This window comes from Pyrus communis, chromosome 12 (assembly GCF_041283825.1).
Source record: "Pyrus communis isolate YQ-2024b chromosome 12, ASM4128382v1, whole genome shotgun sequence".
NCBI classification, from domain to species: Eukaryota; Viridiplantae; Streptophyta; class Magnoliopsida; order Rosales; family Rosaceae; genus Pyrus; species Pyrus communis.
Window position 1 is genome coordinate 5660121 of NC_142576.1, and position 20025 is coordinate 5680145.

General features: G+C 36.7%; 3 protein-coding genes across 3 annotated transcripts; 2 read left to right on the plus strand and 1 right to left on the minus strand.

Moving 5' to 3' along the window:
• Window positions 1–5393: 5393 nt before the first annotated feature.
• Window positions 5394–7578, plus strand: LOC137745777 (uncharacterized protein At5g01610). Its single transcript, XM_068485788.2, has 3 exons — window positions 5394–5764; window positions 6180–6234; window positions 6914–7578. The coding sequence occupies exons 1-3, from the start codon at window positions 5678–5680 to the stop codon at window positions 7282–7284; spliced, it is 513 nt and encodes a 170-aa protein (XP_068341889.1). The 5' UTR covers window positions 5394–5677; the 3' UTR covers window positions 7285–7578.
• On the minus strand, window positions 7529–9303 carry LOC137745776 (uncharacterized). Its single transcript, XM_068485787.2, has 2 exons — window positions 8407–9303; window positions 7529–7986 (listed from the first exon to the last, which is right to left on the minus strand). The coding sequence occupies exons 1-2, from the start codon at window positions 9175–9177 to the stop codon at window positions 7777–7779; spliced, it is 981 nt and encodes a 326-aa protein (XP_068341888.2). The 5' UTR covers window positions 9178–9303; the 3' UTR covers window positions 7529–7776.
• Window positions 9304–13880: 4577 nt separating this feature from the next.
• On the plus strand, window positions 13881–16044 carry LOC137744878 (ferritin-4, chloroplastic-like). The gene is made up of 8 exons (XM_068484687.2): window positions 13881–14307; window positions 14409–14492; window positions 14597–14657; window positions 14750–14837; window positions 14977–15038; window positions 15156–15221; window positions 15517–15580; window positions 15691–16044. The coding sequence occupies exons 1-8, from the start codon at window positions 13988–13990 to the stop codon at window positions 15741–15743; spliced, it is 798 nt and encodes a 265-aa protein (XP_068340788.2). The 5' UTR covers window positions 13881–13987; the 3' UTR covers window positions 15744–16044.
• The last annotated feature ends 3981 nt before the right edge of the window (window positions 16045–20025 follow it).

The window sequence follows — 20025 nt, forward strand, 5'->3', positions numbered from 1 at the left end:
AACTCGGTGCGTGGCCGTTTGGGCTGCTACCCTGTGGTGGCGCATGGGGGTACCCGAGGTCTCCCTTATGTTTTTCGACGTCTTAAATCCATTTATGATGTCCGTTTCCTAAAATTCAACCGTTTTAATATAGTTTTATTAATTGGTACCTTTATATGCTTAGTTGCAATTGTTTATGGCATTTCCATCCTTTCTTATTTGCAGGGCTCTTCGCCAACGGTGTAAGGTGAGTGGACCCCTTCCAAAATGCATAATTTTGCTATTAGAAATGCATACATGAAAAACATGATTTAATGGTTACGTTTTATGAAACGCTTTATGAGTAAATTAGATTTTACTTTTTATGAGATATCATGCTTTACTGAGAATATTTTGGAATATCATGCTTTATCGATTTCGTGTTCTTTGTAGTATATATGATGGATGACTATATACTATGAAGATGTTTTAAGATATGATGTTTGAGCTACTGAGCTTCGTTGAGATATATGTACTTATGTTGGAAAGATTATATACAATGTTTCTGTGCTTATCTAGTGGTCACCGTTTTGCCTACGGGGGTATGTTCTGCCCACGGGCGTATGATTTGCCTACGGGTGTATGTTACTGCCTACAGGCAAATGGTCATGCTTACGGGCGTATGTTACTGCCTACAGGTGAATGGTTCTGCCTACGGGTGATTAATACTTTTATGCCTTCGGGTGGATGTTGTAGGAGCCTACGAGTGATTGATACTTATATGCCTTCGGGTGGGTGCTGTAGAAGCTTATGGGCGAATGAAGTGTTCTGAAGGAAGTGTTCTAAATGAAGTGTTCTATATGCCTTCGGGTGATACTGATACCACTGCTTAGCACACTATATATAATATATGTTTTACAAAGGTTTTATGGCATGCTCGGGTTTTTGGAAAACCTATTACATATCATACTATTGAGTTTTCATAAACTTTAGGGGTTAGTACTTTGATAAATAACTGTTTTAGTATTAATTATATATCAACTTGGTCCACTCATGTTTTGTTTTGCACCCTCTCAGGACTTAGAATCGAGGCGTACAATCCTGGCGTCAAGGCACTCCCGTAGCGGCATCTTCGAGTCCTCTCGGTGTAGGACCCATCCTTTTGTTCATTCAATTTTATATTATTCATTTTTAATGTCTCGGATTAGTTGTATGTTCTAAACACGATCCACAATTGCATATTCATTATAATTAAATTTACAAGTTTTATTTATGTCGGTTATTTGTTTTTAGTTCTCATGCATCCTAATATGGCTTCGTCACCTTCGAGTGTCGGCCAGCATGTGCCTGCGCTGGTGTTTGGAGAATATCAAGGTCGGGTATGTCATTTCCACATCAGAACTCTCTTTTGCATAAACTAGGTATAGAAAAACCAAACATTATAAACCATTCAAATTATGAGAAGTTTACCAAAATAATTATGAAAAGAGATAAAACAATAGCACTATACCATATAAAAATATATTACCTCATTTTTTTCCAAATTTTCTAAATTTAATTTATTATATAGCTATATATAATATTATATATAATTATTATAGTATTTTTAGGGGTATAAAATTATAAAATTAATATTTTACTTATTGTGTATTAGGTTACCCACGTGTATACTCGGATCAACCCTTTATCTTAATAGGTGCTTATCGTGCTACCTGGTAACAAACCAATTCATTATCATGTCGACCTGATAACCTGTTAATTTCATATCGGATTAATGGGTCGTGTCAGAAATTGTCAAGCCTAGCTGCAGCTACAAAATTACTAATTAAACACTACTTGTGATCTTCCTCTAGCTCGTTTCAATGTATAGGGCAGTGACCTTTAGAGACCAAGAAGGTCCAATTATTTTTTTCCAGTTGGATTGTTCAATATAGTTTTTAATTTTTGAAGTTTCTTTTTTTTTTTTCAAGTAGCTTAGTTAAACAAAAAAAAATTAATTCATTTCTTTGTGTTTCTATCTCTATAGTTCAATTATTGTTTGTATCTAGCTAGTGTATTTTTTTTTTGGGAAAACTAATATCCGGTCATTAGTTACTAATGTTCTTTGATTGAAACCTTATTAGTTTTCAGATTTTGATCAAGGTCCCTAGCATTAATTCAATAATGAATTTACATGTCAGTTACATAATTTTTCAAATAAAAATTAATAATTGATTTAAGATTTTAATACTCGCACCATTATTAAACTCCTAAATAATTTTCAATTCAAAACATTTCCAAAATAAATAAATAAATTAGAATAAGTTTGTACCCCTTAATTTTTTTATAAAAAGGTTTCCAATTTTTTAATCTTATATGTACCCATTCATGTAATTTTTTTAATTTTTTTTAATCTTAAAATGTACCCATTCTTATTTATTAAAATGTACCCATTCTTATTTATTTAAATGCACCCATTCTCATTTATTAACAAATGATATTAAATACACTAAAGGGATGAGGAAGTAGGCTAAGTCTCATAATAGCCGAGTTATAATAATATGGTTCAAATTCATCTTTAGTGAGAATCAAATATAAGACCTTTCACTTATAAATGAAGAGTAATATTATTAGACCGTTGTACTAAGTGGGTTATCTAGCTATTTAGCATAGTTTACAAAATACAGAACGAGTATAGCATGTTGTGAACAATACCTACTTATATTATTTTAAAACTTTCCTAAAAACCAGTTAAATTTTGGTCATGATATGAAATTTTTAAAAAGTATTATTTAAAAATAAATAATTTTTAATTTTTTTTCATAATATGTTAAATATATGTGTTTAATGCACGAATTTTATATGTAATATTAAAAAAATAGTGAAAAATTCTTTTTTTTTTTTTGAAGAGTAAAAATTACATGTTAAACATGAAAAGTATGTAGATACATGTATTATATGTATATAGTACGTTGAAAAACGTGTATGTTTTCATATTAATGAGAAATGTATGAAAAGGAAAAAAAAAAAATTACACAAAAGTATGTACATATAAATATAGGGTTAATTAAATCAACATCCCTTGAGGTTTATCATGTTTTTACATAACTTCTTCACTTTTGTTGAATAACACTAACACCCTATAATGTTCTGATTTTCTTCTATAATTAATTACTTGAAAAATAAAAAAACTTCCATAAATTAAAAAAAAAAATTGCATTAAACATTAAAAAAGACAATTACAAAACCTTATGCATCATGTTCTTCCCTTACTATTCCAGCAGCCATCCCCAAAAGATATTGGAGCCACCAAAAGACTCATAGTCCTCTCTAATAGTTGTAGCCCATGCCATTCGGTATCAGGCGCACAGCTCCTTTTTTCTTTTTCTGGAGAGCAGGGCAGGTGTGTTTTCTAATTAACCTCTAAAAATGTGCAGATTTAATCCCACCGTCTCGATTATATCCGACGGCTAGAAAACATAATAGAAAAGAAAATATTAGGGTTTAATAATCTCAGTCCTTAATAATGTTTATCAAAAGAAAGGAAAACCCTATTCCTTGTTCTCCCTCAGAGTGTTCTTCTAAATTTCTCGATCAAAAACCCAAAACCCTAGAGTGTGAAACCAATCAAAATCAAAATCAAAATGCTGCCATGGGCCAAACCACGATATCAGCCTGGGAACTTCTAGTGATTCTCTGTGCTAGTAGGATTAAAAGATATATTACGAGATAGGGTTACAAAGATGGAGCAAGATCTGGCTTATTTTTTGAGGTGTACTTTGATATTATGTTGTGTTCCTATTTTTTGTCATATGCTTGTTTAGAAATGTGGTTAAGATGATATAGTAAATTAAAGAACATTCTGAATCTCTGATATACAACTATGAGTGTTATAAAAAACACTTTAAATTTGCCATAACACCAAATTATCATATTCTACAAACTCAGTGCAAAATCACCAAATTAAAGAACATTTTGATATACAACTATAATTTGCCATAACACCAAATAATCATATTCTACAAACTCAGTGCAAAATCACTTATAATTCAGGGTTTTTTTAAATTGTTTTTGGTGTGTCAAAGGGAGAATTTATTAAACAACCACCACAAAATTACAAGCAAAACAAGGCCCAAGAAACACCTATTAACAAACAAAACAAGGGTCTAAGACTAAATACAAACAGAAAAATAGCCCACGAAAACAACCAAGAAACTGAGAAGCTTCCACTGCCTTCTCCACCATCAGTTTTCCAGTCCACCACCGCTGAATAATACCTCACCAAACACCACCTCCAACCCCGAAAAGCTACCTGAGCACAACCGTAAGCAGGGGATAGTCGGCAACAGAGTGAGAGAAGCCAACTATCAGTATGAAGCTTGTGGAAACCCATGAGTGACACTGCCGAAACAGACCGATAACAAGGAGAAAGTAGTGGTGTTGGAAACACCGGAACTTTACACACGATCTTAATAGGAAACATGGCTGAAGATTGGACCAAGGGATAGTCGGGATGAGGAATACCTTTAGAGATTGAGGAATTGGATAGACCGGAGTTAAAATTTGGGAGAAACAATAGTAGAGGCAATGAGAAAAGAAGGAAATGGGAGAGTAGATGACACGACAACCGACCCCAGCAAAAGCTAGGGTTGGTGCCACTGGAAAAGTTTAGGTTTAAAAGTTTCACGCAAATAGTGAGAATGACTCTAAGTGTGAAGAGACGACTCTCACCTCGGAGAGAAGTTTTTTTTGTATCAATATAAACTTGTTTTGCTTTCTTATAATTTAGGTTTAAACACTTGGAAAACAACGATGCAAAACCTAAGGAATTTGAAATCTAAACAAATGAGTTCAAATACATACATTAGACTCACCTCAAATCGTGGTTCCAATGGAGACGACACCTGCCTTCACGTAGTTGGTGGATGTTCAGGACGCATTCATACTCCTCAACCCTCTCTGAGTCCTCCACAAAGATAACGAATTGAAATTTCTCGTGGATTATAATTTTGTTTTGAATTGAAAACTAATTGACGTTGAAAATCGGGGCTACATTGAGGCACTTTCAATCACGAAATCGATTCTCTTCGAAAACGAAATGGCGTTCAAGAAAAATTATATGCCTTTACTCACATAATGTAAACATCTATACAAGGAATATTGATATACGAAAACTTTTAAGTCAAACAAATTACAAAATTTTGTGTCTCCGGACACAGGAAAGAGAACTTGAGTGCAACTGATTTACTACAGCAACTCTCATATCAACTATAATTGCTTAAGATTGAGTGAAACCAAAACACGTAACGCATTTACTTTCATACATCATGCTCTACGAATGGCGTGATCAACCATCCCTATACTCCTATTCAAGTATGAGAATTTTCAAGTTCATAGTCGAAACAATGTTACAGACGCTTATACTATAGAACGACAAATTGACAAATTAAGAGACCAAATAATAATGAATTATATGCCCAAAAAGAAACAACGAAATAAAATAAAACGAATTGGCGTTGGCGTGCCAACGAAGAGAGAGTAAATTCAACGAGTGATAGCGAGTCGACTCATCATCCTTAAAAATTTCCCCCAAAATTGAATGGACAGTTAGGTGTGGGAGATAATTTACGAGAAGCCATCAGAGCCAAGCCAGAGAGAGAGCCAGAGTTCCTCTTCTCCCTCTAGCATTCTGATCGGTTTCCTTCTAGTGAGAGAGAGAGAGAGTGTGAAGAGAATTTCCATGGATCAGATTTTGAACAAGGCCGGATCCTACTGGTTCAACCAGAAGGCCACCAAGGAGCTCTCCTCCGTCGGGGATGACATCAACGTACCTCTCTCTCCCTCTCTCTCTCTCTCTCTCTCTCTCTCTCTCTCTCTCTCTATATATATATATATACACACACATATAACTACGGATCTCAATTTAATTTAATATGTTATTCAATTGAGCATTTGAATCTGATTTAGGTTCCAATTAGGGTTTTTTTCCTGTTAATAATGATTTGGTTTCACAAAGTTGATTTCTTTACACGATCTGAATTTTCTGGGTGCGACTCACTTTCGTAATCGTATTTTAGATTAAATTTTTTATTTAATTATTTTCTTCTTAAATTTGAATTGTGATTGATTCCATATATTAATTGTCAAGATTAATACTTTCCCAAATTTGGGTTCTTTTGTTCGTTTGTTTTGGTTTCGTTTTATGACGGTTTTTTCGCTAACGTTGCTTGTGGAATGATTAGTCATTGCAAAGCAGTGTCGAAGGAGGAGCCAAATGGTTGGTTAATAAACTCAAAGGTTAGTTTTCTCTGCTGGGTATGTTTGTTTACATTGCCAGTTAAAGTAACCTCACATATTGCTGTAATATGGCTGACTTTGCGAGCCCGAAAGTTTGGACATTGTAGTAGCTTTAATTCATTAATTCATGTGGTTAATATGTAATGCGTCTAAGTAGTGGCAATTAAAAGTGAGTGTGATTGCGGATACTGGCCGAAGTACGGGTGTGCCAGAGCTGTAGAAAGCGTTGGGGTTGAAGGGTTGGGTCATATTCTTGAGATGATTTGTTCCTTAATCTTAAAGGTGCTTGGTAGATATGAGTATAATTATATAACCCTTTTCATATGGCTTTAACTTGCTCGACTCTCAAGATGTCGTATGTGGAGTTCAAGCAAGGAACTTGCTGCTGGGGTTTCTTGAAATAGCACAATGCAAAAGAAAAACAATATGTGATATAAGTTGTATTTGTGCTGCTAGGGAGGGGGGAATGGTGCTTCAAAGTTCTAAGCTCTAGGTTTGGATTGTATAAACTGCTATGTTCAGGCTGTAGACTAGTTCTATATTCGTTCTCTCATTTATTTTTGTGTGACAGAGTCATTACTGGTGTAGTAAATTGAAAAGAATTTATTAGGATTTCAGTCCTCGTGTAGGTCTGTGTTACTTTGATAGATCTCCATTACAATTTAAGCAACCTTTGCAGGGAAAATGCAAAAGCCGTTGCCTGAGCTTCTAAAGGATTTTGACTTGGCAATAGGAATCTTTCCTCGTGATGCTACCAACTATGAGTTTAATGAGGAGACTGGGAAACTTACCGTCTACATACCGACTGTCTGTGAAGTGGGCTACAGAGATTCATCTGTTCTGCGTTTTTTCACCACTGTAACTGGATATTTGAAGAAAGGAAGGCTAGAAGACATACAGGGGATGAAGACTAAGGTGCTTATATGGGTAAATGTGTCATGCATCACATCAGAGGGATCGAAGCTCCATTTCACAGCTGGGTTGAAGAGAAGCAGGAGTAGAGAGGCTTATGAAGTTCAAAGAGACGGAATTACTGTTGAAAAGTTTTAACAAGGTCAAAATGCTCGTAAGTTATTATCGTGTATTTTAGTTTGTAGATCTTTTCGACCATTTGGCTTGTATGAATTCTGGTTTAATCAACTCTTGTTTGTTTCATGTGGACGTAGAACGGTTTGATGCAGTTAATATTTCATCTTTTGTATGGTTGTAGAATGTTTCCAGGTTTTATGTATTGTATTGGGCATTTGCTTCGAACATACGGACTTAAATCATTTGTGTATCCCTCTCCAACATATTAACTAAACTAGATGGTTGGAAATGATCATTTCCCCCTTGGATTGATAATTCATATCTACATTATTATTTTTAGCACATAATCGGCAGTATATATCTATATCTGCCTGAACCGAGTTCTTCCCGGTGAAGTCATTTACACGAACAAGGGCATTCAACCGAGTTAAATATGTGCATCAGTAACTCCGATGCTGCTGCTGTAGTGTGTGAGAATCCAGAATAAGGTTTCTGCAGAACCAACTTGTTTGATCAGTTCCTGGAACTGTCACTGCCATTGAGTTCTTGAAAGAAAGTTTTTGATGCTTCATAAGTTGACCAGCAAATTGCAGCAGCAGGGGCATGGAAGAGCATCCTTGGAATCCAACCTCGCGTAAGACTGCGGTATCCATCCTTCATCACCAGGCTTCGAACAACATCCCATATCGAGTTACTCGAAAATCTATTGCATCCGCAAACCCCCTGTGGAAAAAAAGAGTGAAAGCAAGGCCTACTAGGGGAATTTGAAAGCAACAAATACAATCTTTCCAGTCCTTGCATAGCAAGAAATTCATAGCAACTAGGACTTTATTGTAACAAGTATGTAATTGTGGCGGTATCTTCAGCCAATCATGCACTTCTAAATGAGAAAGTTAAGACATAAGACAATGCGTGAGGCGTGAGTGGCATGGGTCCCGCGACAACGGATCCCCATTGTTGGTAAGTTTCGCTCCGGAACAACAAAGAACCAATTTTTTGTGGTACAAAACAGCATGTTCCTTCATCCAGATTCCAAACCCAATAAAAACCATATATACAAATTGGATCAAACATATCCATGTACCACAAAACAAAACAAAACAAGGATATTGAAGCAACAAATTTATTGATAAAAGTTCTGACCTGGCACTGCAATTGAGTTTTCACAACATCAAGCGGGGTGGTCACAGCCGCCGCTAAAGCCCCAGCAGCCGCACCTGCAGTGGCATGAACCACCAGCCTCTCGTCGTTCGCACTCTCCGGCAACACCTCCATCAGCCCTCGTTTCGCTGCCTCATACGTAGCGAAATGGACGGCAGTAAACGGGGCATTCATCACGACAGTCGTCCTGTACGACTTGTAAAATGCTCCAACCCCTTCTTCCACTAAAACCCTCCTCACACAATCCGCAACTCCCTTGTACGGACTGCTCTGCAGCTGCAGCCTCTGTTTCACCACGTCCATCGGTGTGATCACCGCGTCGCTTGCAACGGTCGCAAACACCCCAGAAACCGCATGCGCCACCGAGCTGTTGGGATTCCCACGTGTGAAATACTCCTTGAACATCTCGTACACTGAGAAATAAACTGCATGGGCAGGTCCTGCTCCAAGCCCCATTGCGCCGATGCCGCGGTAGAGCCCTGCGGGGCCTTCGAGCTTCAGAATCGAGCCGAGGGCCTGTCTAACTCCAATAGGTTGAACGGAGCAGGACCCGCCAAAAACCTGCATGCGGGTTTTGAGGGTGTCAACTGGGAACATAGCCATGTGTTCAACTAGGCCCGCTATGGAGCCGGCTATCATGAACTGCCAGAACTCTAGGCCGTCGTGAGCGGAGGAGGGGGATACCGATATTTCAGGGTGGAAGTCGTGGGGTTGAGGAACGGGTCGGAATGCGGCGGAGACATCCGTGGCCATGGCGAGTGATGTAGGACAAGATGGGGGTCAAATTTCGGGGAGAAAATTATAGAAAAAAAACCAGGGAAAGTGGGTTCGAGTATGGAAACTTTGTTCGTGCTTGTAATCCGAATGGGGTTGGAGAGTTTAAAAAAAGGAGTGAATAATTGGAGTTTGGGAATCGCTTTCCGGTTGAATGTGAAATACTGGGTTGTCTCCATATGAAGAGAGAATTTTGGTTTTTGGGTGGATTTTTGAGAGAAATAAAAGAGACTGAATGACATTTATTTACACATTAAGATCAGAAGACAATTACAGATAGAACGAAATTAACTGAGAGATTAATATGTGTCTAAAAAGAGTAACTGGTTTTCTGTTAACTATTGTGTTCTATGTGACCTATAAAGTTCATTTCTTCTTTTGGTACTTTCCCATAAACTTGCACTTTCAGTTTGCAACTTGAAGTCCTATACTAATTCAAGAATTCCACTAGCTAGTCCGGCTATGAAACAGTCTGATTGTACGTCAATAAAGGTCCCATTGTTAACATATTATCAATAATGTTCGATCATCATCGTTATGGCATCTGCTGATAGGCTCACTCGTCACGCGTTGACATTTGCGGCATGCTCACTCAAAAGCTATTGACATTAATCGACATGCTCACTCAAAAGTTGTTGGCATGTGTCTACATGCATGAAATATGACTTGGCGAATGACCTCAGGTCTATCAAGGCTCGATGAAATGTCAATTTGCATGCTATTCTGTCCAAAAAAATTTGCGCAATGCACGTTATTCTTGCTGACCTCAAACAATATTTCCTGCATCCGACACTGTGCTTATGCATTCTGGTGCATGTTCGATCCCTACCAATCCCCCTAACAACTAACAATTTAATTCATCCGCATTATCGTTTGTAAAATAAATTATATTAGAAAGAGAGAAGTATTATTTACGAATATTCCGCATGTAAACATCACATTAACTTGTGTTTGAGTTCTGAAAGCAATTTTATAAGCTTAAGGACAAATGGTATGCCATGCTTGTGCTATCCACAAGCTTCAATCTTCGTTTGTGTCCACATGCACATAAGTCTTACCATAATCGGGTTCCATCCCTATCAAAAATATTGCATTTCAATTCAATCCCAAAGGCCATACCCCAAAGCAAATATCTCATAAGGGAAAATCCCCTAATGGGGCTCCCATTATAACTACAATAGGAGTGCTATGTGGCACCTCTACAACCGTAGGTATTGAGATTCAATTAATTAGAGTGTTGTTATGTTCACCGACCTGTTCTATTTTTCCATGCATAGTCCACTCTTAATTATTCTTTTCTTTACCATGATTTATAGGCTCTCAAGACAAAAGTTGTAGGATGTATTGTGGCTGTGAAGATGTAAAAAAGTCTACATGCATCCGTTGTATGTAACATTTTTCGTATTAATTCTCAACATCATGCGACTAGCACACAACCATAGACATGATGTAGTCATTGAATGAGAAAACTCTTCCATAGTAGAAAATGAGACATGCAGGTGTCGACATCAATCTCCACAAGGCTTCCAAAAGGGTCATCCATTCTCCAAAATAAGATATTTTGACGTGGGAGAGCCACAAGTTTTCACATCGATCGTATATTAGCTAGACAAGCTCTTGCATAAAATTCAAGCATGCAGTCGTGTTTATTTTGCAGATTCCTTGCGTAACTGATTTGATATGCTCATTTTCTTTTCTTCTTTTCAAAAAAGGAAACCAGTTAGTGGTTTCGTTACGGTTGTCCACCTTTTTTAGGGCAAGAAAGATTTACAAAGGCATTTTAGGCCTCTCACTTACCACCTTAGTGTGATTTACCAACGCCAAAAATCGAACCCGTGATCATGGTGTGCTCATTTTCTGATGTTGTCCAAAAGCTTTTGGCGTCTTGGGTCGAGTTGTTATATATCAAACTCCCTGGTTAATTAGTCGCCTAGTCCATGTTTGTGCCTTGGCTTAAACCGGGCTAATGTTCTGATCGTCGACCTGGTAAGAACTTATTAACTTGGATAGTATTTACAAATTTTGTCCATCTTCATCACCAAACGAATGAAGTATTTCTAGCGTAAGAAAATGTCTTCACTAAATCAATAAAATCATGCCAGAATTGAGAAATCCCATAAACTACTCACCCTCACACGTTCACTATTTCCGTCTAACAAAAAACAAATCTCAAGAGAGAAAAGGAACCCTAATGAAGTTGTCAAAATACGTAGACACATCCATTTAGTTTGGCGATTACAGTTTTTATTTGCTTATAGGAGATTTTGAGTTCAAATCTTATATATGATTTTATAGGCATCGTTTGATTGATATTAAGAATTGGCTTGGCTTAGAAAATTCATTAAATACAATGAATGTTGAATAAAAATATAAATATCAACTTGCATATTTGTTTAAGTGAACATAGAAGACAGAGAAAACATGAGAAAAACTTATCCTCCTAATTCCTCCAAAAATGGTAAGGCTGAGAGGGATAATCATGACTTTTCCATCTTCTATCTTCACATAAAATAAAATAAAAAATGCAAGTTGATGATATTCATAATACTATTCAACATTTATTAAATCTAATAGATTATCCAACCCAAGCCAATTCTTAAAATCAAACGAGCCCAAATGGTTCTCGATGACCTAACCTTAAATAAGGTCTTCCAATAAGTTGATATCCTTTTCTAGTTTGTTAACGAATTACTAATAAGTTCATATGACTTAGTGTGGTCAATTGTGATTCTAAGATATTTTAGTTCTTTTAATAAATGTAGGGGTATTCAATTAGGATTTTAAATTATTATCTGAAAATAAATGTGTATTCAATCAGGATTTTTAAATAGTTTATTAAAATTTTTAGAAATCTGAGTGTATTAAATCATGATTTTAAACAAGTTTATAACATTCAAGTGTATTTAATTAGAAATTTATTTAAAACTTTTAAAAGTTGAGGAATTTAAGGGAATTATAAAGATTTCGTAGTGTATTTTAAGCATTTACAAATCTCATTTCTCCTCCTGAGATTTCGAGATAATTGAAGTAAAATTTTACATGAAATCTTTATAAAGCAATTAAACTGTATCTAAATTCATGAATTCATAAATCCTTTCAAATTTCTCAAAATCTCAATTAAAACTAATCTAGATCATCACACTCCAATTAGCCACCGCTTTACAGTCTGGGCTTTTCGGCCCAATTCACAAACAAGCTGTTGGGCATAGTAAGCCCAATTAATTTCTTTCCCCTGCCAAAATCCATCCCAACAAATATAGCAAATGAGCAGCTAGCCAACTACGACTTTTCCCTTGCTTGCAAAATTGCAATCATATCATCCAGATGAAAAGTTATACTTTTCGTCCTGGAGGCGTCCAGATTCTTCCATCTTCCGGATCCTCACCGGATCCTTTTTCTGGGAATCCGGATATTCTGTGATCATAATCGTTACATCGTGTGGTCAGTTTTCGTTAGATATTATTTATATTTAATTTTAAATTTTAAATAATTTATAATCGCACGATGTTCGATGAACGATCATGATTATGAGATCCTCCAAATCCTCATAAAAGGATCCTTTTCCCATCTTTCCATCTTCATTCATGCCCAACTTTGTACGCTACAACGCTCTATTTTCCTTTTGTTGATGTACATAACAATAGGAGTCCTTTAAGCAAAAGGAATCTCAATTTTTTTTTTATGAAAACGAGAATTGGTTGTAAGATTTACACCACATTAATCTTTAGCAATTCGAATCATTTATTGTTCAAGTTGCATCTCATATATCATACTTGCAAAATATTAGCCAAATCAAAAATATTTATGGCATCTAATTGAGTTCAAATAAATTGACGAACATTTTGTTCTATAAAAGACGTTGAAATTTCATTGTGATAATCAAATATGCAAATGGTTTCGGATTGAATTGAAATTTTGTAAGGATGATTTATGAATCAAGACTTATAAAATAAATGGTTTAGATTATTGAAGTTCGATGTGGAGCCGGTCCCACAACTAATCCCCATTTTTTGAAAAAAATGAGAATCTCTTCCCAGGCTACACAACAATGATATAACGAGATGATTTGTTTTCCCACACACCTCTCAAACTCTCACACACTGCTTTTCTGTTTTTTGCAATTAGATTGAATAAATCAAATACAAATAACGGCTATAATTAAGAGAAATATTAAGAAGACTTTCTCAAAATAAAACACTCTATAAACCTCATCACCTTACAATTTAACATGAATATTTTAGAACTATAGTTTTCCAACTTTGAAATACATTTCAAAGATTTTGACCAAGAAAAAACTTTTCCAAGCTCGCCACGCTATAAAAGCAGTTTACTCGCGTACTCGCCAATGGAAAACTATTGCATTTTACGAAAGTGCCCTTTCCTTATATTCAGGCGACTTAAATAGCGCGAATTTCCCCTTAGGCCAGTCGAGCGAGTGAGAGACGGGAATAACAAAAAGACAAATTTGCGACCCTTCTGCGATTGCAACGTGGAACGGAAAGTACGCTAGATTCCACGACTCAAGTGGTATTTGGATAACTACCACGAGCTCGCCACACGCCCTTTCACGTGTTCGAATCGTAGCCACCCACCTATTCTCTGATCCAACGGTCCAGAATAAAGCCCATGCCAACTGGATTTCCTCCATATCCCTATATAGCCCCTCACCCCACTCTCAGCCTCTCACATTTCCTCAGCGTTCTCCAATTCCTCTGCAATTTCCAGTCCAGATTCTTGTTCAAACTCTGTTCTTTCCAATCACCCGTTCGAGATAATCCGATCGAAAACCATGTCGACGATGTCTCTGAGGGCCATTTCGTCGTTTTCCGTCCCATCCAAGCTAGGGGACCAAGGCGGTGCTGTTAGCACCCTTTTGTCCAACTCAAAACTTGGATCATCCTCTTCTGCTCTGAGCTTTAAACCGCAGCGAAAACTCGAAAAGTTTGCGGTTTCTGCATCGAGCGAAGCAGTGGCGTTGACCGGAGTCGTGTTCCAGCCTTTTGAGGAGGTGAAGAACGATGCTTTTGTTGTCCCCGTGTCTCCTCAGGTCTCTCTTGCCCGTCAGCGTTACACAGATGAGTCCGAGGCCGCCATCAACGAGCAGATCAAGTGTGTATCTCTATGTCGTTACAAAATTTTAATTTCATTTATTATTTTTTCGATTTTTGATGATTTTTTTTTTTTCATATGCTAATCTTTTTGTGTCACAGTGTGGAATACAATGTGTCGTATGTGTACCATGCACTGTTTGCGTACTTTGACAGGGACAACGTTGCTCTCAAGGGCCATGCCAAGTAAACACACTAAATATCCCCACTTAATATATACTATACTAGTCCCTCAGTTTAATTTTTTATATTTTAAATTGATGTATGGTTAATTGGTTGTGATGTATCAGGTTTTTCAAGGAATCAAGCGAGGAAGAAAGAGAACATGCCGAAAAGCTGATGGAATATCAGGTATACGAGTTTTCGTGTGTGTGCGCGCGTGCGTGTTCATGTGTTAGGGTCTTGTATTGCGAGATCTGATGGTATTGCGATTTTTTTCTCAGAACAAGCGAGGTGGGAGAGTGAAACTGCACTCTGTAATCGCGGCGCCCACGGAGTTTGATCATGCAGAAAAGGGAGATGCATTGTATGGTAAGATTTCTCATTCCGTAGGCAACACAGTTATCGGCTTTGACAATTTCTTTGCTGCTGAATGATGAATTGCTGATATGTGTAATTAGAGAATGAGCATGTCTTTATCTGAAAGTTTTTCGTTGATTCGTTGATGCAGCTATGGAGTTAGCATTGTCTTTGGAGAAGCTGACAAATGAAAAACTCTTGAACTTGCATAAGGTAACACATTTCTGTGATCCAAGTTTGGTATTGAAGTCATTGATAAAGCTTGTGGGGTCTGGTTTCCGTTTGACGCTTTCTTTTCGTTTTAAATTCTCATTATTTGATCCAAAACAGGTTGCAGACCAGAACAATGATCCCCAGTTGATGGATTTTATCGAGAGCGAATTTCTGGCTGAGCAGGTGAATTAAACACGTGTTCTGCTCTAGTACTAGGTTGAATTACTATTGTGATATTGTCATCGTTAGAGTAAAAAGCCACGATCAGTTCTTACTTTGGTTGTTAATCATGTTGATAAGTGAACATACAAAAATCCAAGAGAAAACGCTATCTGCAATTACACTGAAAAACATTTTTCTCATCACTAACCAACTTGGACAAGAACAATCACAGCTTTTTACGCCGGACTAGTAAGAAAAACCGATGCTTTGCTGTATTCTAATACCGACTAAAGCTTATTCGCGTATTATTTTACAGGTTGAGGCCATCAAGAAGATAGCTGACTATGTCACTCAACTGAGGAGGGTTGGAAAAGGCCATGGTATGAAGCAAATTTCATTCTTCCAACTCTTCACCATCATATTTTCCTTCCGATTCGCCTCTTATCTCAATTTCCGGACCCTATCTAACGAGCTATTTCATGGTTTGCAGGAGTGTGGCACTTTGACCAGTATCTCCTTCATGAGGGTGATGCTGCAAACTGAATTCACAGCGCTCTGTTTGCTCTCGTGTTTGTTTCTAATGCTTTGGAGTGCTCTCTCTCTCTCTCTAGAAATATGCATATTTATATTAAGCAAGCTGATAAGAGTGTGATCTCAGATAGGCGCCTTCGACATGTCTGAGTAGACTTACTGCCTCGCAAATCGTTGGTTCGAGGGTTTCATCGCCTCCAACTTAAGTAGTTAAAGATCTGTTGAGTAGTGTATACGTTCTAGTTATCCAACGAGTCTATGGCTATGTATACAAATTAAACCAAGTTCTATAATGGTTAAGTGGACCTTGTTATATGCTTTTTATTCGAAATAATCTCGTTTTGCTGTTCTGAAATTACAAAGTGTGACGCTCGAAAGACGCTAAAAATGAAAAATCAAGAGCAACTATATCATCTATGCTCACTCAAGTCTGGAATTTACATATGACATCCTGCAGAATCAAGGCTAAGATTCATGGCTGGTTAGCCAAAAGCCAAGTCTTTTGAAAAGGAAGGACACAACTTATGTGGCTGAAGACAGAATCTCCAATAAGAAGACGACCTCTTCCTCCTCGTTGTAGTGTTGTTTGCATTCTGTTGACAAGAGTGAATAATCTCCCACATAACTCTTATATCTTCATATTCCCCACAAGACTCCATGTCTTTGTACAAGCTCACCAATCCATGCCCATTTCCTGCAAATTTAAACCAGATCTCAAAAAGAGTTGAATGAGCAGAGAAGTTCATCCTTATCGAGAATCCCAGTCTGTCAGTATTCTAAACCAATCACGCAATTTCATTGAGTTTTAAGATTTTCAAATAATAACGCATAATTGGCTTGGAATACCGCCACAACCGAATTTCTACTGCAAAGAAGTTCGAGCCAGATAGAGAGGGAGAAGGGAGAGAGTAATTGAAAACCTAACTCACCTTTGGATTTGTGCCTTGAATGTGAAGTAAGCTTGAGAAGGAAGCACTTAGTAGGGAGGAGGAAGGATTGCTTGAAGCAAATCCAGGTCTTCCAACCCACCATCTTGACATGGTTCCTATTCCTTCCCCCCCCTCCTCTCCATTTTATATGTTGAATGTTGCACTTGAGTCCTAACTTCCCCTCACTAAAATACTAGTAACCAACTCCAAGCAAGGCCAACAAAATGCATGTAGACATAGCACTAAGCAACACTTATGAAAACAGAGTATTTTTGTTGCACTCTGATTGGATCATTCCGAAATTGAACCTGTGGCCAATCACATCACACCACTTGTGTCAGCCCCAATTCAACTTTGCTTCCAATGTCAGTCTTATCAAGTAGGGAGGGATAAAATTGGCATGTTACATAATGGTTCAATTTTGTATGGCAGGTGGGATTTACCCAATTTGAGAATTTGGGTTTTGTGGTCTAACCTGAGTTAAAACATGTGAGTGGTATTGCTTAATGACCTAAATTGTTAATTTGGGTAAAACTCGTGTTATGTAAAAACGATTTTTGCAAGTCTTTTTCTCTCAAGCATATTTTTGCTTGTTACGATCTTTCATCTTTGAATAAAATAAAATAAAAAATAATCAAGTGACATGAATAAACTTGTATGTTTAAGAATGATAATAATCAACCACTTAGTATTACGGTTTAATGGTATTCTTTTTATTTGACAGTGAGAGATCTTAGTATCTACTCTTGCCAAAGACGAATTTGAACTACATTATTGCTAACCCATCATAAAGCTTAGCCCACTCCCTCACCTGTTTATCGTAAATAATATCGTTTGTTTTAAAAAATGAACATAAACAAACTAAATTCAAAATTTTTATGATAAAAGATTTGGTAATCGAAGCTCTCTAAAGTGATGCTATTTGCACAATTATTTTTTACTTTTTATACATTATTCTTTAACTTTTTGTTAGATCAAGTGAACTGAAAAAAACCAAAAGACTGAAATTAACATGAAGTGAGTGAAAAATTAAAAAAGCTTGTGAGATAACACCACCCAATCTTTATTCCGAGGAAATGGACAATGAGTGGGAGAGTGTTTTTGGATTTTTGCTTTTCTCATATCCTTGATTCCCAAGATTCTTAATTTAATAATAATGGAGGGAGGTAGTGATGGGTCTCCAGTCAAACGGTTAGTTGGATTTTCTTATAGTGCCATATAGTTTGTGCTTCTACACTTCCTCTTTTATTGTTATTAACTTATTATTTTTTTGTTAAATTGGTCCGTTAGAGATGTGATATGTAACATATGCCATGTAGCATAAAGTTAGGTTATGTGAAAATTTGTCTCGGTAACGTCATCAATTTTAGACGGAATTTTAAACAAAATGAGCTTCGCATCTTAGCAACCATCGATGTAACTTTTGAAAGCTTAAAAAAAGTAATAAAAATACCAAAAATTTCAAAAGACGTCAGTGTAACTTACTCGTAAAAGTCCAAGCCATAGATTTTATTTTGATTGTCACTTAGGTTGGTTTAGTATTATTGTGTTTTAAAAAAAAATAGCTTAAGCATTTAGTAAAATTTTTTGTAAAAATACTTTTAGAAAAAAAAAAATTATAATATTTGATAAACTTTTATGCAAAATAACTGTAATGATGTGAAAAAACCAAAACCAAACTTATCTCCCATATTTCTTTTTCTCCGTTCCCCAAAACCAAGGTTAATTCTATCTTTTACATTTTTTTTACCTTTTCTCTCTTCTTTTACTTTTCTAGAACACTTTCTCCCTCTAGAATGATCTCCATTTTTTCTCCTTCCCGTCCAACTGCCTCTCTCTCTCTCTCTGTCTCTTTACTTTTTCTCTCATCACCAAATTCCATTATTTTCGTCACTTTCTCCCTCATCATCAAATTCCATTTTTTCTCATTCATTCTCAGAAAAAGCTTCTGGATTTGTCATACGGGTTTTCGAAGCTGATTTCGTACAGCGACGATCTGGTGAAGGTGTTGAAGGACCAGAGGGACATCAACAACTTGGCGCGGTGTCTCCAGCACCGCAAGGCCCTCCGATCCTCCTGCGATTCCGATTTCAATGAAGTCCAGAACTCGCTTCGAGGTTTGTTTCCTCACTTGGGTTCTGTTTGTTTCCCGAGAAAATTTCTGACCCAGAAAATTTTCAGTTAGTTGCTTATACTTTTTTCCACTTTCAAGCAAGCTAATCTGGGATTGTATAGTTTAGAAACTTACTAGCACACCCGTAGGGAGCTCCACCTCAAAATGTAGGGTTCTAACCCATTTTCCGGGAAAATGTTTTCTTAAAGAGGGGACAGAGTGGTTAGGTTCAATTTGATTTCTTTTTCTGGTTGATTCTCGTATTTCCCTTGCATAAATGTTTATCGGAAAGAAGATATTTGGCTGGTGTTGTATGTCGATACGTGCATTGATTGATGAGTTCTTATATGAAGCAGACTATGAGATAAAGGGTAGGATTGCCAGAAACTTTCATTAAAGCTTTTCAAAGGTTTGCGCGGAAGCTGAAAGGCCAGTTTTTCAGAGGTTTGCTCAGAAGCTGAAAAGCCAGTTTTTCAAAGCCGCCCTTTGCTGCTTCTGTTTTTTGGCCCTTTTTTTTTTACCTAAAATTGTGAAAAAAAAGCTGAAATTAAAAGTTTACCAAACATCAAAAACTCTTCCAGTTTTTTTTCGTACTAACTTTTTTAAAAATCACCTCAACCCCAAACCATACCTTAATCCCTATTGGCACTCCTAGTAGTGGTAGTGGAGTGGAGGGAGTGTGAAGGCATGTGATATGCAACCGCTTCTGGTTGGTTGTGTGTTCTTCAACTGTACTCCATCACGTCTCACCGACTGCCACCAAATAAATCATCACCTCCCAATCATGACGTTATCTTTTAAGATTTGAGATTATATAGACTTGCAATCTTGTGTTTTTGGTACTCATTTCAATTGTAGCAATTGATAGTTCCTATTATAGATAGGGCTTCAAGTTCGTTTTGACAATTCAATTTACAAAAGCACTTTTACACGATGGCTATACGACAAAGTTATGTTAGCGAATTAACTGGACCCGAAAAATGTACACATTGCAAATTTGCAATGTATATGATACTAACATTAATATGATTCAAATTTGAAACATTCTTTAACCGAGCTGAGACAATTACAATCGTAACAAATGTTGGTTAGTTGAACTTAAAGAGGTTATTGGACTACATTGTAAAGCAAAAACGCTAACCACATTTAGTCTCTCTGATTGGATTAGAATTATACAGTGAGTTATCCTTTCCAATCCAATTCTTCAGACAATACGAAGTTGTATAGAGAGTTTGCAGCGCAAGGAATCATA